This window comes from Melopsittacus undulatus, chromosome 3, assembly GCF_012275295.1.
Source record: "Melopsittacus undulatus isolate bMelUnd1 chromosome 3, bMelUnd1.mat.Z, whole genome shotgun sequence".
NCBI classification, from domain to species: Eukaryota; Metazoa; Chordata; class Aves; order Psittaciformes; family Psittaculidae; genus Melopsittacus; species Melopsittacus undulatus.
In genome coordinates this window covers 81,819,069-81,839,636 of record NC_047529.1, presented here as the reverse complement: position 1 = coordinate 81,839,636, position 20,568 = coordinate 81,819,069, and the positions used below count along the sequence as shown (strand labels likewise).

Sequence of the window (20,568 nt, the reverse complement as noted above, 5' to 3'; positions counted from 1 at the left end):
AGGCTTTGCTGTTCCTGTGGATATCATGTGCTTACAGTGATCCAAGTGAGCTCAGATGCATTTGTGTCTCACTGACACATTTTCCCAGCCCCTGTCCTTGTGCCTGCTAACTGCTGAATGAGATCTTTCCAAGTGCACTGAAATAACAGCAATGATGTGACTGCAGCAGTCACACTGCTGCCCCCAGGGAGCAAGCCCTGCTCACAGCTCACCTCTGAGACTTTGCCCCAGTTCCTGGCTGTTAATTCCCAGACACTCTTGGATCACACAGCTCTGCCTGGACTACCTCTCCTCCTTGTCCTCAGCCTGCATCACCAGCCCTCACTTTTTCTTTGGCTTTCCATGTGATGTGAGAGCACTGAAAGGAAGGCCACTTGGCCACTTGCTCTGCCTCATCTCAGCAGCCCACTCCTTTGTGCAGTTGGCTTGTTTTCCTACTCCTGCTTCTAAATCTTTCTCTGGTGGTCCAGTACATCTAGTTTTTGCTAGATAAAATGTTTTTATGAAATGCTTTTATTATCAAATGCTTTGTAGTCCTTTGCACTAAAATTACTGCAGAATAATGTATTTATTTAACCATTTAGGAAGAGCAGAAGATGTAAAAAATTCAGAACAGCATTTTCTATTTTAGTTGTCCATAGCTGGGCATCTAAATTAAGTTATATTAAAAATAAATAAATAAATAAATATTAAGAAAAACCTCAAACCACACCACAAATGAGATTTTCAGTGGTGCTGAGAACACTTTATCATGATTGCTCTCATTATTCTCTACAGAGATCACTTGGATGGAAAGTGGCATATAAGACACCAATAAAACTATGATAAGTCTGACTGAAGATGACAGCATCTGTTCACACAGCCTTATTCCAGTTGAGTAAGATATACCAGTTGGGAAGAAGGCTGGATCAGAGTCCTGGTTCTTATTGTTAGACCTCATGTTGCCTGAGAGTGCCATCAAACTGCAATAATCACACACATGCCAGGGAAGTATGTCAGGGCCATGGGCAAGGAGCTCCCAGTGAAATTTCAGCCAATTATTTAGACTATGTTAACATGGACTTGCAAAGTACTTGAAATAGCATATGACCAAGTGCTCACACATACCCACACAGCCACTGTGGGTGGAAGCAGTAGAACACATCTCTGTGTGAGGGGTTTGACTGCCAAACCACAGTGCACCATGAACCACTTTTGTGCTCATGAAGCTTCACCAGCTTGAGTATACCCCATGAGTTAGTTGCCCAAGAGAGGGTGGCCAACTGGCCTATGCTCTTCAGATTACCCTTCCACTTTTCTTTATATAGCTAAATGTATCTAAACAGCTTGGTGGTATCCCTTTAACTGGTTAATGAACTTTAAATAACAGCTATACTTTAATCTAACACATTGATTATGTTTTCAAGTGAATTGTGATATTTGCTATCCCACCACAAAATATTTTTCCCTTTGACATTAGCTAGTTTTATACTTTACATTTTTTTCTTTCTAAAATGCAAACTTTATATACATTTCTTAACCTCTGTGTTTATGTATCTTATTGAATTTCTGAAAATTGGATTCATTTTCATCATTTGATTTGTTGCAGTGACTTCGGGCTGGCTGCCCAGCTTTAACAATGGCTGCTACCCTTGGATGACAGCCTGACTGTTAATTATTTCCCTGCTGAAACTGCATTACTACAAAATAAATTTTCTTATAATGACATTAAGTAAAGACCATAGAAACCTGCCCAGCATTAGAAATCTTCTCTTGGTTGCTGTTTTATGTTTTTTCCTCACATCATCTAAATCAAGAATGAGATATCATTTGATGTTTTACCAGCTCATGAATAAACAGGCCTTCTGTTTTTCTTGAGGCAAATATAACATCAGCATTGAAGCAATTATCAAATCACAGGCATTATCCTGCAATCCTTATAAATTCAATCTCCCAAATTAGGCAACCTGTTTAAGCACAAAAAGGTTGAATTATATAGGGCTAAGGTTCACAGTGTCACCATCCTTGATTAATAGAGTATAACAGATCTTGTTTCTTTATCCCCAGACAAGCCTTGCTATATAAAAAGTTTTAATAAAATACTTATTACTCCTCTTTACAAATGTGACAATTGTTATCCACAAAACCACTTGTCAACCAGTCGAGACTGCAGTGAAGGAACTTGAGGTGAAAGTGCTGTCCAAGAGGAGAATATGTCTAATTAAAAATAAACACCCTATAGGTTCACTGTTAGCAAAACTGAAGAGCCAACAACATGTATTTTGGGTTGCTTATATCACAGTCATGCAATTATGCCAATATGTGATCATGTCAAAAAAATTGCTTTCCTCTGTTAATTTAGGAAGAAGGTAAATTATGAAGTCATATTGCTTGGTCTTGCTGGTGGTGATGTCATTGTGTTGCTGAGCAACAGAAAAAGGATTAATTCTGTTATATTTTCACCATTCCGAAGTCTGCTCCATCAGAGCAGCCCCTTCCCTTTAAGCTATATACATGAGGAAAAATAAACCACATTTTTTCCAGCAGAAATACTGCAGAGGTGTTGATTTACCACCGAGAATGTTAGAGTTGGGGAGAGTCATCTATATTCTGTTCTTTGCTACATTAATCCAATTCCATTTTAGCTAAGGGCAGCCTGATGTTCATTATTCCTCAATAAGGTAGCGCTTGCTTGCCAAATAATTGCTTTTGCAATAGTTATTGTGCATCTAAATATTTCTTCATATGTTTCCTGTTGCACAGTCCCAGTGTATTTTTTAAGAATATTTTTTTTTAACTTTTTCATTGGTTTGAAACCTCTCATTGCAATTTAATGATGAAGAATAAAAGAAGCAATAGGATAATACAGTTTTGGCAAGTGTTTTTGGTTACTTCAGATAATTATTTTTTTCCTCAATTACAGACCAGTGAAGTCAGAAGGTTTTATAAATTAGAACTCAAAAAGAACATCATAGTAGGTAATAGAGTAAGTCTGGCTTTTTACATTCTTGTTTTAAATTGAGATTTTACTACCTGCTCCTGCACCAACCTCTTTCCTTTATCTTTGCCCAAAAAGGTTTGACTGTCAGTCTCAAAATTTAATTCCACTCCAGATCAGAGACACTGTTTTGCACGTTTTTATTCAGCACACACAACTCTGGTGTCAGACTTTCCAGCTGCTCTGGAGTACAGCCTGGTACAAAACATGCAATTCCAGCCACATTCAGAGTTTCACTGTGCTTGGTGTGGCACAGAGAGAGAAGACCATAGACTCACAACCTAAGCAGCTACAGCAGATGAGTACCAAAGGGACCAAAGCTGAAAGCATGAAATAAGTATGGAGTAAAGGAGAGAGGCAGTTATTCAACTGTCATGCCAGCCAGGCCAGTCAAAGTGAAAAATATCCCCAAAACTGCACCACTCGAACCCCAACATATCCCTCAAAGGCTGTGTTTCTTACAAAATCACTTGCAAGAGCTATTATTGCTTCACTCCCTGGGAAAGAATATACACTATTGTCTGGCCTAATAATGACATTGAGATACTCTAAGTATCTGGACTCAAATGTTCGCATTTCCTGCAGCAAATGCTACTTTGTTCTTTAATTTCACAGAGATAAAAACCTGTCTGTAACAGGGCAGAGAATACAGATGCGCATACCAGCAGAAAACCATTTTCCCCAAGTGATGTTTTTCAGTGATGAGTTATCAAAATATTTCTACCTGGTTCCCATTACCATTTGTGTATTAGTTTGGCTTCTTGAGCCCACTTTAAAAATAAAGAACTTTACTGTTTATCTGTTTCTAATTCTTTCTGTAAGACTTATTCTTAGAATCATAGAATCACAGAATCATAGAATAGTTAGGGTTGGAAAGGACCTTAATGTCATCCAGTTCCAACCCCCTCTGCCATGGGCAGGAAAACCTCACACTAAACCATATCACCCAAGGCCTCGTCCAAACTGGCCTTGAACACTGCCAGGGATGGAGCATTCACAACCTCCCTGGGCAGCCCATTCCAGTACCTCACCACCCTAATAGTAAAGAATTTCTTTCTTATATCCAATCTAAACCTCCCCTGTTTAAGTTTTAACCCATTACCCCTTGTCCTGTCACTACAGTCCCTAAAGAACAGTCCTTCACCAGCATCCCCATAGGCCCCCTTCAGATACTGGAAGGCTGCTATGAGGTCTCCACGCAGCCTTCTCTTCTCCAGGCTGAACAACCCCAACTTTCTCAACCTGTCTTCATACAGGAGGTGCTCCAGGCACCTGATCATCCTCGTGGCCCTCCTCTGGACTTGTTCCAACAGTTCCATGTCCTTTTTATGTTGAGGACACCAGAACTGCACACAATACTCCAAGTGAGGTCTCACGAGAGCAGAGTAGAGGGGCAGGATCACCCCCTTCAACCTGCTGGTCACGCTTCTTTTGATGCAGCCCAGGATACGGTTGGCTTTCTGGGCTGTAGCACACACTGAAGCTGGCTCATGTTCATTTTCTCATTGACCAACACCCGCAAGTCCTTCTCTGCAGGGCTGCTCTGAATCTCTTCTCTGCCCAACCTGTAGCTGTGCCTGGGATTGCTCCAACCCAGGTGTAGGACCTTGCATTTGGCATGGTTCAACTTCATGAGGTTGGCACCGACCCACCTCACAAGCGTGTCAAGGTCCCTCTGGATGGCATTCCTTCCCTCCAATGTATCAACTGAACTACACAGCTTGGTGTCATCGGCAAACTTGCTGAGGATGCACTCAATCCCACAGCCCATGTGGGTTCAACAAAGATGTTGAACAAGACTGGTCCCAACACCGCTCCCTAAGGGACACCACTCGTTACTGGTCTCCAGCCAGACATTGAACCGTTGATCACAACTCTTTGCATGTGGCCATCCAGCCAGTTCTTTATCCCCCGAGTGGTCCACCTATCAAATTGATGTCTCTCCAATTTAGATACAAGGATGTCATGTGGGACAGTGTCGAACGCTTTGCACAAGTCCAGGTAGATGACATGAATTGCTCCACCCCTGGCCATCAGTTACGTAGCCCCATCATAGAAGGCCACCAAATTGGTCAGGCAGGATTTTCCCCTAGTGAAGCCATGCTGGCTGTTACCAAGCACCTTGTTGGTTTTCATGTGCCTTAGCGTGCCTTCCAAGAGAACCTGCTCCCAGATTTTGCCAGGCACAGAGGTGAGACTGACTGGTCTGTAATTCCCCGGGTCATCCATTTTCCCCTTCTTGAAAGTGGGGGTTACATTTCCCTTTTTCCAGTCGTCAGGAAGTTCACCTGACTGCCATGATTTTTCAAATATGATGGACAGTGGCTTAGCAACTTCATTCGCCAGCTCCTTCAGGACCTGTGGATGGATTTCATCAGGCCACATGGGCTTGTGTATGTTCAGTTTTTTAAGATGGTCTCAAACCAGATCCTCTCCTACAGTGGTCCTAGGGTCTTCATTCTCACAGTCCCTGTGTCTGCCTTCCAAGACTTGGGTAGTGTGGTCAGAGCATTTGCCAGTGAAGACCCAGGCAAAGAAGTCTGTAAGAACATCAGCCTTCACCAAATCCTGTGTAGTCAGTTCTCCCCATAGCTTAAGGAGGGGGCCTATGTTGTCCCTAGTCTGTTTCTAATTTGCTACATACCTATAGAATCCCTTCCTTTCATCCTTAACATCCCTAGCCAAGTTTAATTTTAACTGGGCCTTAGCTTTCCTAACCTGGTCCCTAGCTTCCTGGACAACACCCCTGTATTCTTCCCAGGTTACCTGTCCTTGCTTCTACCTTTTATAAGCCTCTTCTCTAAATTTTGTAGCACTACTAAAGTAGCAAGGAAATACACAGGTATATAAACAACAGACTGTTTTAATCCTTTCATCCCAATCACATCAAGAGACTAGTCTATGGGAAGAGCTAATGATCCAATCAGCATAAGAACATATTACATATTGGAATTTTAATAGATAATCTCTAGATGCAGATTTATCGTGTAATTATACAGTGGGAGAAACTGAATATTTTTATATGATTGCTTTTTCTGTTGACGTAGACTCTTGCAATGATCTCTTTAGCATTTATATTCCTAGTTGCATTCAACACATGAGGCTTTGGATGAATGTTAGTCAACAGGGTGTCCTCCAATGAGAACGGCAGGAAGGTGGCTATCATGAAAAGAAGTATGCTACAAATAGGTACAAAGGGGTTTCAAGCCATAGTATCTCTTTGCATTCCTTGTTAACATGGTTTTGGCAAGTTGTTTTCCTGCAGTTCACCAGCTAATGCAATCTGTGAATGATATAGCCCCCAGCAGTTCAGCAGTCAAGCAAAGTGAAATGACAATATACAATGAATCAACAACTCCTCACTGAAATGACAATAAACAACGAATTAACAACCTCTTGTTATTGCTTCCTTGAATCTGTGGCTTCCATATTGTTTGGATTCCTGCTCTATAAATCACACACCAATCTGCTTCCACTCCCAATAAAATCAGAATTAGGCAATAACTGACACAGCACAGTTATACCTACTTAGTCACACATTTACTTGTTTCTGCCAGATTTTGTACTGTTCAGTCCCAACAGGCCTAAAAGAGAAATATAATTAGGTGTGAAACAAGAACCAAACCCACAAGTACTTGTCCCAGCATATATTACCAGCTGCATCTGATGGAAAGGACTGTCTGTTGCTGATGCTTGGAAACACATTTTAAGTTTAGGGTTTCAAATCCATCTCAACAGAAATATAAACTTAAGCAAATTCTACTCTGTACTTCTCATTACATCCTCCTCCTCTCGGCACTTGATTTTGAGAAGCATGCGGTAGCAAAAGGTCACCATTTCTACCTTAAACTCAGCCAAAACAAGGTAACTCCTGCACAGTCATCTGTAGCTCTGCACATTCACACAAGAGCCCAGCAGCCAGACAGCAGCACTGACACATTCCCTCTGCTTTCTGCACCAGGCTAGGAGAAGAAACCTCTTTCTTTTGTCTTTGTAGGTGCCAGAGGTGCCACATCATCCACACATCTTTGCTGGGCTGTTTTTTGAGAGTCCCTCCACAACAGCCCATCAGAACTGGCACACCACAGCAGTGAAGAAATGAGCTGTTAACATTAAAGTGGCTGGTCCTACCTCTGTACAGAAATATCAGTCACAACCCTCTTTGCTACTCCTGAAATTGGGAGACAAAGATATATGAAAAAATGGGTTCCTGAAATTGTCATAATGTATTTATTTAACAGAGAATGACTTTCATCCATTTTCTAAACAGGAAGTATTATTTCTAAAAATTAGAAACAAAGTCATGATCAAAAACACACACATAGAATAACTTAAATAAATATTTTCCTTTTGAAAGTGACTGAAGTATAGGATAAATAAAATGTAGTATATTATTCTGGACATTCTTCATAAACAGTTCATATCTAATAGTTTCTCCATTAAGTATTCAGATAATCAATATATAATAGCTAAACTACTCTGGCACTGACTGGGTCTTTAGAGGAATAAGTTGGGTGGTAAAAAAGATTTCACTGAAGAATAAACCTATAGAAATTAGTTTTCTTAATGTTCATACATTGCTAATCCTCTGTTCCCTAGGAAACGCTTTCTCTCCCTTCTGTTTGGACTTAACCTACAGCAAACTGGGTTTACCTGAGTAGGGCTGGAAGGCTTTGGTGCCACTGCTTAGTTTAGCTAAGGGACTAAGCAGCACTGGAAAACATTAGGGATCTTCCAAAAGCCAACATTAGCCTACTGAGGCTAAGCTTCTAAGAAAACCTCCTCAGAGTTGTTCTTTGCTCCTACAGGGGAAGGTATTCATTCAGTCACCCCACAGATAGTTTCAACTGGCTAAATCTAGCATCTGTGAACATCTATATGTTGCTTGCACAAGGAAAGAATTTTGCTATAGTGCATAAATTAATCTAGGTCAACAAGGCAGAGGCTGTGGTGTCAATCATGTGCCAAGGCTTGTCATATAGTTCCTATAGTTCCCAGTTTAGCCCAGGGGTTACTGCTGAGATTGACTTAGCACATAGGAAACCCACTATACAGCACTGCAAGGACCAAAGCAGCAAAATATATCTTTAACATAGATATCTCACAGTGTAGGATAATGTATAAATAGCAGTCTTTGCCTGCACCAGAGTGGACTGCAATAAGTGGAGCTGATTCCTCTCTTCATGTCACACCCCATATATAAAGAATATATCTATAACTCATAGTATTTAACATTATCTAGATAGGCAGAGAACAACTTTTAATTCACTGCATTAAACATTAGCATTTGGTTAAGAAACTGAGTTGAAAAATGAGTTTCCTTCTGGTCTATTTCATTAATACTACTTGTCCACAAAATCAACACTTCAATAGTGCACACTCCACCTAAAACAACTGAGCAGCTTTGACAATGATCAGATCCATCCTAATTTGAACCTTCATCTGGTCAAACTTTGTATCTGCTTTTCTGAGAATGCCTTCTCTTTCTTGTCACTGAAATATTGCCAAGCCTAGCTATTTCACCTCACATCTTATTTATTGTATACACTAAAACCTCAGTTCCTGTAGGCAAGCAGTTAAAATCTTAGCTTCCCTTTGCAGAGTTTCTAAGTCTCACACTTGCAGCAAAAGGCTTGAAAACATGAATCATATCAGCTTAAAGAAAGCAAATAAAAAACCCTCAAAGGCACTTATTTAACAAAATTCTCACTTTTACGACAAGTTCATAATTTGAAGAGGAGAGGCAGGTGTCATCTGACTCATGATTTCTAAGTCCTTGGCGTTCAAAAGTAAGGATTCCTCCTCACCTTTTTCCACTTCTGCTTTTCTACTCTTGTATTTTGCATGAGGAACGAAGATGCCCAAATTTCTGGTAGAAATCATCTTCAGCATGATTAAGAGCTTCCTCATCTATGTAGACAGCAGGTCTCCGGGAAGCCAAGAAGTACTGAACTTTTCGCAGGCTCCATCCCATCACGTACTTCAGCCAGCCACTGACAGCAGCTGTAGACCTGCCAACACCAGCGTTGCAATGAACATAGACAGTGTGTCCATTCTCCAGTAGCCCGTGCAAGAGGCAGACAGCTTGTGGCAACATCTGTATTCTTCCTAAGGTTAAAAAACAAGACATGTTGATTTGCACTGGAGGAAGTTAGACTCACAGTTGAGATTATGCCTGAACAGCCTGATGAACTGTGGACTGTAATGGTAAACCTGACATACTTAAGGGTTTGGGGTTTTTTTTCAAATAACCTTCTACCCAAACTTAGTTTTTTCTTGCAACGTAGACTCAGATCAGAAAAAATCTATAAAATGCCCCAAGTCTTCTCTAAATATACATTCTGATTAACACTGAGAGGGTGGCATATATGTTCTCACAGGAACTGAGACAAGGTAGCAAACTACATTAAACAGCGCATCTTACATAGCGTTAAAGTTAGCAAGCCAAAGATGAAACAGGTTTTTTTTAGTACCAGAGGTTTGTGAAGCTACCTATGTACTATTGCTTTTCAAAACGTTGTAATAAAGGCCTTTATACCAATAATAAGGGAGGGAGAGCAAAAGAGTATTTTCCTATCAACCTAATACTCATACAATTAAATTGTGTACCAAGCATATGGTTAAACAACACAGAATAGTTTTTATCACTCCCAAAGGGATGAATACACCATATTTTCTGATGCCTTTTCTCCCTGTTACCCTGGGAAATGAAACATCAGAGCCTAACTTTTCCTCATGGCACAGGTTAGCACTGACATTAAGCCCTTTCAAATCCCTGTTTTAAGGGCTCCTCTCTTCCCTGATGTCCTACTACTGATATGACAGCTCTATTTGTGGCAGCAGTATTTCACTCTGTTGAAAGTACTCTCTTCTTCTGGGAAGTTACTCATTTGACAACATGCACACTTTCTAACCTTCTGGTTGGAAACAAGGTTTTGAACTGAGCATTCCAATGGAGGAATTAAAAATAGTAATTTGTGTTACAACATCAGGTGCTATGCATATTCTAAATTAATTACAAATAATTATATAAATGACTGTATGGAGATTCATCAGACTGGGGTACTACAGCTAAAGAAAAACTACTCTGGGGGAAAAGGGAATAGCAGAGACAGACATACAGCACTGTCTCTTAATTTTTAACCACCAGGATGGCAAGCTGTCCTGCTGTGCAAGCTTGCAGTCTTCCACATAGAGAGTACACTTTCATTACATGGGCTGAATTCAAGTTCAAAGCAAAACCAGTCAAACAATTATCAATGTCAGATGGCTTTAAACTCAAATACACATGCACTATCAGACACAGAGTACTTTAAATGGCCTCTCTGCCTAGAAGCAAATACAAATGATTTGTTAGAGATAATACACAGCGAAATTGTACCTTGTGTGTTAGCTTTGTTTTTATGCAAAATTTAAACAAAACAAAAAACCCACAAAAAAAAACAACCCCCAAACATTCATTAAACTGGCAGATCAGCATTCATTTACTGCAAAAATGGCCTAAGCATTATCACCTTCAGTGCTCATATCGGGGGTTGGCATCCAGACATAGGCAAGACCTTCCTCTTTGTATAGTTTCATGAGGATTTCAGGGCTCATGGGTTCTGGGTAGCGGTTGCAGCCCCAGGAATTCTGAACAATGTCCCATTCGGTCTGGAAGTTCATCACAGCAGTAATACCCAGCTCATGCTTCAGCTTGATGGTCACATGCTCCAGCTGCCGAGGGCAACTTCCCAGCCAGATGTTTGGCAGAATTCTAGCATTGAGAAAAAGTTGCAGTGGTATTGATTAAAATATCTGAACAAGGAAACTGTCAAGCGTCATTCAGGCTCCAAACCTGCTTAGCATCATCACATGAAAACTGATAAGTGCAGCGTTTTCATGTCATGCAGTAAGCAGTTTCTTATTTCATTACAGTTGACTTGGTAATGTTTGATGCTGGGGATCAAGTTCACAACCTACCACAAAAAGCCAGACAGTCTGAGAAAAAAATCAGAGTGTAATTAGTGTGCTGGTCTCCAAGGCATCCATCATTAAGCTTGCCACAGAAGCTTACTAACCTCACAGACTAGAATAAGAAAACTCTGACAATTCATGCAGTTTGTGCCAAAAAAATAGACCTAAAAGATTCACATGATCCAGACCTGAATTACGTTATTAAATCAAACACATAGATCTATTCTAGCTTTGTAGCTACCAAAATAATAAGCAGACAGAAAAAAAACCCAAAACAAACTACCCTCCCTCCCCCCCCCAAAAACCAAACCACAATACCAGAAAAACAAAGCCAAACCAAAAAAACCCACAACTTAAACTACCCTTCTGTGAGGAAAATAAGAAATTAATAAGTAATTTTCTTTCTCTGGTCTTGTGGAGTCTAGCAGGAACAAAATGAAGAATGAGAATACATGCCTAGCTATCCTCAAGGTCTGAAGAATCAGAAATTTTGCAAAGATCAAGAGGTATGTGTGGAATGGATTAACATCCATATTTCTGGTACTTATGTACATCATACTTCAAGACTTCTATCATTTCCCATTGTTAATTATCATAAAACTACCGTATGTTCTAACAGGTTTTGACATAAATATAAACTGAATATTAAGAGGCCTGTTTTCAAATTAGGTTTTTTAATCCAGACTTTCATTAACCTCTCTGGTAAGTGGGAATGCTCAAGCTAGTTATGCTAGATTTTGAGCATTTTTGAGACACACCCTTCCTCTACCAGTATGTGGGGTTGTGCCTTGAATACAGCATTTGCCATGGGGCTGGTATATGCAAAGTGGGCAGTGAAGCCCAGACTGAGGGCTGATGTGCTAAAAACCTGCCTTTTGATTGTAAACTGAGAAAACCAACAACAGTTTATTGTTACCATGGAATAAATATGGAACACTTCTTTCTTAAAGGTGAGCATGTGTTACAAACACATTAGTGCTTTATTACAGCCAAGTTTTAATTGTTCAGCTGTTCTCTACCTTGCATTGCAGACTGGCAGCTTCTAAAAAAACAGAGTAGCAGAAGTATGACACAACCCTCTCACACAAATCAAACACCTCAATGTCACAGCAGCTGGTTTCTAGGGTTTCGTTTGTTGGGGTGGTTGGCAATCAAAGAAACATGAGGCAAGCAAACTCTTTTCTTAAGCACCCACAAATAAAAAGTTAATCAAAGGTTACTTAGGAGGTGATCTGACTGGATGACTCAACTGCCCTTTTCTACTTTAGTCTCAGTGGTGACAGAGAATGTTGATTAAATTTGATCTCTCTTTAAATACTATGAAAAGTGAAGGACTGGTAGAAAAAGAGAGGAATACTCAGTTACAAGTGTACATTCTATAAACAAGGTCTCTTGATGAGAGCTGCTAAAAATAACTGCAATTCAGTGGTCAAATAAAAATTTGTTTCTTCCTATACTTAGCATCCAGTCTAACTTGCAACTCAGAATTTTGTTTTAGATTTTCTTCCCCTTTCCCCTTTTACACAAAATCTACCAAAGATTCAACTTCTATGGGTATTTTCCAGCTGTCATCACACTTAAATTATTTTTAATGATGTATTTATACATTGCACTTGGTTGTTTTCCCCCAGGACCCTACAGAGCCTAGATTAAATAATAACAATTCACTATGAATGCATCTGAAACAACAAATGCATTCCATTTAATCAATGTATATGCAAATAGTCTTCCCATCTTTAAGGAGAAAATGAATCTAAGGCACTGGAAGATTGGCATCCCAATCCTTATTTTTTAATGGCACAGGAGGAACAGGACAATTAACAGCAAGGGGCTTCCTCCAAAAGCTGACATTCCCACCCAAAACCACTTCGCAGTTCTGCAGGGGGCTAACAAGGAAATGCAAACCTTGCCAAATAATCAGCTGATGCACTGGTAAAGAAGATCACTACTGGCGCCTCCAGGAAAAAGTGGCAGGTCATAGTAGTTGGTGACTCTACTTTGAAAGGCACAGAGGCACCCATGTGTCGGCCTGACCCAGTCTCAAAGGAGGTGTGTTGCCTGACAGAGGCTTGAATAAGGAATGCTGCTGAGAGATTGCCTGGTCTAGTGAGTTCCGCTGACTATTACCCACTTCCCATGGTCCATGTGGGTGCTAGTGATACTGACAGCACTAGCCTGGGAATCATTAAGGACTACAGAGCCCTGAGAGAAGTGGTTAGGGGCTCTGGGGCTCAGATAGTTTTTCATCAATTCTCCAAGTCAAAGGGGATGTTGTGGTTTAAACCAAGCCACACAGAGCTCATTCACTCACTCCCCCCCCTTGCTCCCCCGACTCCTGGAGATCTGGGAAGGAGAATCCAAACAATGTAGCTACCACGGGTTGAGATAAGAACAGTTTAATAACTAAGGTATAACACAAATCACTACTGCTACTACTAATAATAATGATAAAGCCAATAACAAGTGAAGAGAATACAACACCTCACCAGCCGCTGACCCATTACTCACCCCACCCTGCACGATCGAGCACTGACTGATACCTCCTCCATCCCCTCCAGAGCACTAGCCCTTCTGGGTAACTCTCGGTTACCTCCAGGGCATGACGTGCTATGGTATGGAATACCTCTTTGGCTAGCCTGGGTCAGGTGTCCTGTCTCTGCTCTCTCCTGGCCTCCCCTCCTCCCTGGCAGAGCATGAGGCTCAGAAAAGGCCTTGGACAAACCAAACATTTGAGCAGTAACTCAAAACATACTTGCTATCAGCAACCGTTCTCAGCCTGAAAGTCAACACACAGAACTGCACCAGCTACCAAGAAGGAGAAAAAATGACTGCTACTGCTGAACCCAGGACAGGGGAGAACCTTAAAAAGGCTAGGTGGATTTGCCAGGTTAATAACTGGTTAGAATGGTGGTGCCATAGTCAGGGGTTTGGTTATTTAGAACTTGATTTGGGAGGCCAGGTCTACTGGAGGCTCATGGAGCTGGTCTGACAAAGGGGAAGAACTGCTTTGGTAGGAGGCTTGCCAGGCTGGTCAAGAAAGCTTTAAACCAGATGTGTTGGGGGAGGGGGGCATCATTCCATCCCAACACACCCAGTCAGTTGCCAGCACCTGTAATAAATGCTTGGAGCGATCCAGAGCTATTTCAGCTGCTCCAACCAATGAGTTGGTTTCATTTGGAGCTCAGCTCAGATGCCTCTATACAAATGCCCATAGTATGGGGAATAAACAAGAGGAATTAGAGATGTGTGCATGTCTACAGGGGTATGATATCACTGTTGTACAGAAATATGGTGGGTTGGCTCCTATGACTGGAGTGTTGGAATGGAAGGTTAGAGGCTCTTTAGAAAAGACAAGGCCGGGCAGGCAGGGAGGGGGAGTTGCTATTTATGTTAGGAATAGGCTGGAGAGTATGGAACTCTGTCTGGAGACAGGTGAGCAGTCAACAGAGAGTTTGTGGGTCAGGGTTAAAGGGAGAACAGCGATGGGAGACATTACTATGTGGATCTGTTACACACCGTCTGATCAGGAGGAACCTGTGGATGAAGCTTTCTGTAGACAGATCGGAATCAGCTTCACATTTGCAGGCCCTTGCTCTTGTGGAGGACTTCAACCACCCTGATATCTGTTGGAGGGATGGTACAGCCCAGCACAAGCAATTCAGGAGGTTCCTTGATTGTGTAGAAGACAACTTCCTCTTGCAAGTAATAGAGGAGCCCACAAGGAGAGGTGCCAGGCTTGACCTCGTGATCACCAGCACAGCAACTTTAGCTTTAGGGATCTAATTCACAGGGAGGGTAACCTGCCCCAGGGAAGACACCACATTGCTGCATCGGGCAGTCAACTCCTTCTCAATGAAGCACATGCTTGTGCTGCTGCTTAAGCACATCCTGTGTTACTTTTGTTGATAAAGGTTTAAGGCAAATGGGCAGCAAATTAAAATTTCTTTAAAATGGTGGGCTGTAAGCTGGTAAGCTCAAGTACTGTTTTCCAGACCTGTTCAATCATCAGTGTACTTGGAGAAGGTGTCTTACAATCTCTCCTAAAATCAGTCAACCCTTCTGAGGAGTCACAGCTCTTACAGAAAAGGGTAGGATTCAAGCCTTTGGGGAACATATTTCATTAGAACACCTATCAGATACAGTATTTCAGACATCCTTTTATACCTATATAGTTGCCAGCTTTAATCAAGAAAAAGGACTTTACCAAACTAAGGAAAAATACTCAGGTATTATATTAGCAACAGAATGATCTATCAACTATGCCATTTGTTTATATCAGTAATATTTTTGACCAATGTCCAGCATATTATTTTAAATAAGAAGAGATGGACTGATTCATCCTTCAGTGCCAGGTCAAGATGGAACCTGATGTTAAAGCTTCTAATGCACTTTAGTTGTCTGCACCAGTCTTCCTTGGATATCACTAAGCATCTGATGACAGCAAGATGAGCGCTAATATATAGATATAACAGAGCAATTTAGCTGAAACAACAGCCGTGTCCTCTCTTAATGCTTTTATTTCTTAAAGGTGTAGCATGCAACCATACCTGCATGTAAGTTGCAAGAAAACTTCTGCATCCCCAGAAGAACAACATATATAATTCAGTCAATTGACCCCAACATTTTGTGGTGCTCATATGCATATAGAGTGTTTTTTGCATTATGGAATGTTATTACCTTAACACCACTACAAGCAAGCAGCCCAAGGGGAATGTAGGCCTGAAGCAAAATGCAGAGATGTTTTTTGCAGCACTGTAACTATTGGGGACTGCTTTCGGTTACAGTGCGTTCCTTTTCCCCTCCCTGATGGTACTAGAATAGAAACTGCTTCAGAATGTTTTTATAAGGTGGATTATTAATGGAAAATTATGATCTGTCTTAATCAAAAGCTTGCATTGACACTTTCCACATTTAACCAAATTTAAACTACTTCAAAGACCGAATGTTTGATGAGAAATAAAGGGAGGCAGACAGAAGGCGGGAAAAAACCTCCTACCTCTCTTTCCCTCTCATTTGACACAAAAGAGGCTCCCCAAAAGTGTTGCTTTGGACATAATCAAAATGAGAATACAGGAAATCCTACCAGCTGTAGCTGAGATGTTCTTTTGTCTTTTCTCTACTCTCTGCCCTTCACACATCACTTTAAATTGCTGATACCACTGGATTATGATGACCCAGAACTACCATCCTGCATGTGCTCCTTCTTTTGCCATTGGCATCCTTTTAACAACATACAGCAGCTTACTCTTAGGTACATGCATGCCTTCCCCGAAGAACCAAGTTAGACATTTCTCTTCTGGGCCTATTTTTCTTTTCTTCTGAACCTGTGACAGTAAAAATACTAAGAGCACTTGCTAGAAATCAGATGAGATTCCTGTACTTGTGTCAGAGCAACCTAGAAACATTACTTAGGTTGCTATCTAATGTCCTGAAAAGCATCTACAAACACATACAGATTTTGAAACCACCAAATTCTGTTCTCCAGTGGAAGATCTGAAAACTTTCAAATATTGTTTGATATGTAGAAAGCACACTGATAACTACCCTCACCTTCAGGAATAGTTTCTTAAAGTCCAACATGAATAGTACAGTCATAGGTCACACTGACATCTTGCCTCCATAATGGACAAAATGAACAGATTATTACTTTCTGCTATGCAAAATCCTTTTACCTATCCGAAAATTACTAAAACACACCCACACAGCCTTGTATTCTTCACACACACACTTGTTTGTCATATTTAAAGCACCTGATGATTTTTGTTTGCTTTTGGACTGTCCAGCTGGTCAACATCTTACTTAAGATGTTATGACTAGTAGTGGAAAGAGGTCTCACCATTTCTAAGAACTGAAAATTAGTTACTTCCTGTGTCTCAAAGGCTACATCCCTCTTTACAGTTCCCTGACTGTCCTTTTACAGCATGACACTGTTGGTCTACATTCACTATGGAATTTTGTTTTCAAGATCTCTCACGAGAGACAAGCCTACTCAAGAAGAGAGTAAAATCTGCCCAAAACAGAATTATTTAAGATTTTATTAGTTACTGCTGCTAGTGGTATCAAATAAAACTAAATGAAAATGAATATGCAGCAAACGAGCAAATGAGATTCACAGCTGATGAATGCATATCAGTAATGCATCATGCATTACTTGAAATAAATAATCTCAGTCGCTCATACACATCACTGGATTTTAAGCGAACTATAATAGGTTAGAAAGGGAAACAGTACATGCTTGCAGTGATGCTTGGTGAAAGTGTTGCTTTATAGAGAGGTCAAATGGTAATATCAGCCTGTACAAAGAAGTGAACTGAAAATAGAAAATTTACAGTAACATTCTGAAAATCAATGATCTCATTCTATGCACTCAAACTTTGAACTTTCTATTAACTTTTTAGTGTATTAAAAAAAAGATACAGAAAAAATAAAACATTCAAAATACAGTTAATACCAGCTATTTCTTGAGTATATACTTTCATATGAGGGCAGAGTGAAATGTTAGCTTTAAGAGGGAATTAGATGACTACTTAAAGGTAAAATATATGGGAAGGGCAAATCAACTGGCTTTATCTACATTAAAGAAGTAAAGAATCTCAACTTCTCTATAGTTTCACCTATAAAGCAACTACCAACAGCTGAGAAAAATGGCAGATTTTTTTTTTCTTTTTTCCATTTTCTAATTCTTGCAATCTTCCTCCAAGGTACTGACAACATAGATACTGGAACAGAGGTTTGGGCTTGTACAAGAATTTTGGCTTCACTACATTTTCTTTAAATAAAGGACAGAGAGATCTCTCAGCAAAATACTCCTTATCAATGAAATAATAATGTGGAACTGAGGGTCTACAACATGGTCATTTCACTGCCCATTGCTCAGCACACCTGGTTAAACAGCTGTGGTCTCAAACTCTTCTCCCGCTGACTTACCGAGAGAGTCTCCTTGCAGAAGACAAGCTGATGGAGGCTTTGTGATGAAAGGCTTGACTTAAGTAGGATTAACTGAGCACAGTCTGATGCACTCAATTGCCCAGCATGCAGAAAAGCACTACTGGCCAGAGTAGGAAGCAAAGTTTGATGATACCATGGTCTAACTCACAGGACATCAAGATCTAATAGCCCAGTCCTAATACAATCACTTTTATCAATAACGATGGAATAAATGTTCATAACCTTAGCAGAAGTCATCAGAGGAAAGTGCTGATTAATGATAAAACCATATTACACTGAAACAACACAGCTGCAGACCTTGTAAAAACTACTTATGGTTTCAAACAAAAAAAAATCATTTTTACCTCAATGGCAATGTAGAAGGAGCACAAATTGTTGCTTACAAATTTGTTCTGCTTTACCCCTGAAAACGTACAATTTATTGTGAAGTTAAAAATTCTGCCTCCAGGCTTTAAATGAGAATTAAACAGACTACAATGTTGTTCCAAGGTGGGGTTTTTTTTCTTATTTGGCACTGTGATGAAAAGTAATTAAGCTCTGGCAAATTTTCTTCTTAGATGTAATTTGGACTACTTATCTAGCCTCTCACATGGGAGCAGACTTGGAAACTAAAAAGAAACACCTGTTTTTATCACTTTAGAACAGCACTTTGTCATCTTAGCTATACGCAAAGTTTCTCAAGCCCTTGGATTCTGAGTGTTATGCTTAATAGGATCTGATTTATTTCACATTTTTAAGCTTATGCATGAATCTGGCATCAAACTACCTCATTTGCTGATATGCAGAGCAAATAAGCCATAAAGATTTAACCCCAAGCTGACAATGTCCTAAATAAAACCAGTTAAGAATAATATCAAACTGATAACTGAAATACAAGGTTACCCAGACATTCAGCTACAAAGCAGTGGTACAGTGCCCTCAGGTTCTGCTATCTTAGGAGTAGATTTCCATAGCAACAGCTTGATAGCACAAAAGGGCTTGGTTGACCCCTCTTCACCCACCGATCTGAATTTACAGCAGGTGGCATGGAGCCCTCTTCAGGTTATGAGACAAGGAGGAACCATGCTAATGCCCAAGCACAGCCCAGCTCTCCTACTCGTTCATAACCTTCTGGTGGATTCTACTAAGGGGAGGCCTGTAGGCTATGTCTGCTTTATGGATTGTCCTAGCTTTGAATGCCCCAAGGATACAGGGTAAGAAGTACACAAGCCACATAAAAGAAGTTTAGTTTAAATGGATCGCCAAAGTTTTCTGTTTATGGCCCCTCCTCCCCTTTCACAACCACCCCAAACATTCCTTTAGAGGGAGCATCACAGCTTTATTAGAAGAAACTCACAAAAACACTGTATAAGGAAAGCTTGCAGAGACAAAGGGCATTTCTAACACCCTACACCCAGCCACAGCAGGGAAAGTATTTCATGAAAACACCTAGACAACTGTGAAGGAAACCACATTCCACACTGCAAAAATGACAGCAATACTTGGACATATAAGCAGTGGCACAATGCCCCAGAGTCACAAAATAATCCTTCTATTGTATTCAGTATAAGTAGACCACCATAATGAGAAACGGGAAGGAAGAGAAACACCTGGAGAGCCCAGCAGAGTTCCAGAGCAATCAGAAATCTAGAAGGCAAGTTTTCAGAGAAATGATTGAGAGAACCAAGGGTTAAAATCAAAATGAAAACACTGAGATGTTCCATCCTCAAGCATCCTGTGATTCTGGGAGACAGAGTAGGAGTTTCCAAGCTTTTAAGAGATGGCTATAAAGGGGTGGGATGCTAATTAATTCTCCAAGTCTGCTGTGGAAAGGACAAGAAGAAATTAAATTGTGTTAAGAAAACTGAAGAATAGGGAAGCTTTTTAATGGTAGGAATAGTGAGGTAACTGAATGGAGAGTATCAGGGCTGTACAGTCTCATCCCTGAGATGGGATCATATTTAAGATCAGGCTGGATAAACCTGGAATGATTTAAATATAACTGAGACTAAGCTGGAGCAAGGAAATAGACTGGATGTTTTCTGAGGTCTCTCTGAGCCTACGATCTATGATACTATAATCATAAACTTTAATTTCCATCTTTGGGCTCACTATCTATATCAGTTTATCAGGCTCCATCTTAAATTAATTTACCCTCCCAATCTTCCCTGCCTAATTTGAAAGGTCATGCCAGAATTCAGACATCATTCCTTTGATGTCAGAAACCCTTTTCTAATTTACATCCTAAATTCATTCAGAAGCAATTAATATCCATTTGATCTTAAAGCAGGTTCAGTTTCAATAATTCTTCTTCATCGTTTGTGCTAATTCGTGAATGTCTTTTATAAATAGTAATATAGCCTCTTTCTCAGTCCTCAGTTAACTATCCTGTCCATCTATCTCAGACACCATAAGTCAAGCAATGGTAGCCACAGAGCTCCTGACAAGCCAATTTATTTAGCTTCAACTGCAGTGTCATAAAAGCTATACAGCCTGGTCAATTACTGATAGATGAGATAAACCAGCTTGATACAGCTGATGTCTTCCATGCCAGGACTAGAACAGGTTCCCGACTTGTGCCCCCTTGGGGAATGGAAGTGCAAAAGGGATTGTAAACCATCTTTGTTCTTCAGACAAAAGATCAAATTTATCTAACTCTGTAGAATAAGAGTGCATGCTCCAATAGATTCAACAGACTTGCTCTCATT

General features: G+C 40.4%; 1 protein-coding gene across 1 annotated transcript in view; it reads right to left on the bottom strand.

The window, feature by feature from the left end:
• Nucleotides 1-7,184: 7,184 nt before the first annotated feature.
• Nucleotides 7,185-20,568, bottom strand: part of EPM2A (EPM2A glucan phosphatase, laforin) — a 39,723-nt gene continuing 26,339 nt past the window's right edge. The window contains exons 3-4 of the mRNA XM_034061129.1: nt 10,492-10,733; nt 7,185-9,085 (exon numbers count right to left, since the gene is read on the bottom strand). Of these exons, the coding sequence (XP_033917020.1) occupies nt 8,805-9,085; nt 10,492-10,733 (523 nt within the window). The 3' untranslated portion in view covers nt 7,185-8,804. The remainder of the gene's footprint in view (nt 9,086-10,491; nt 10,734-20,568) is intronic.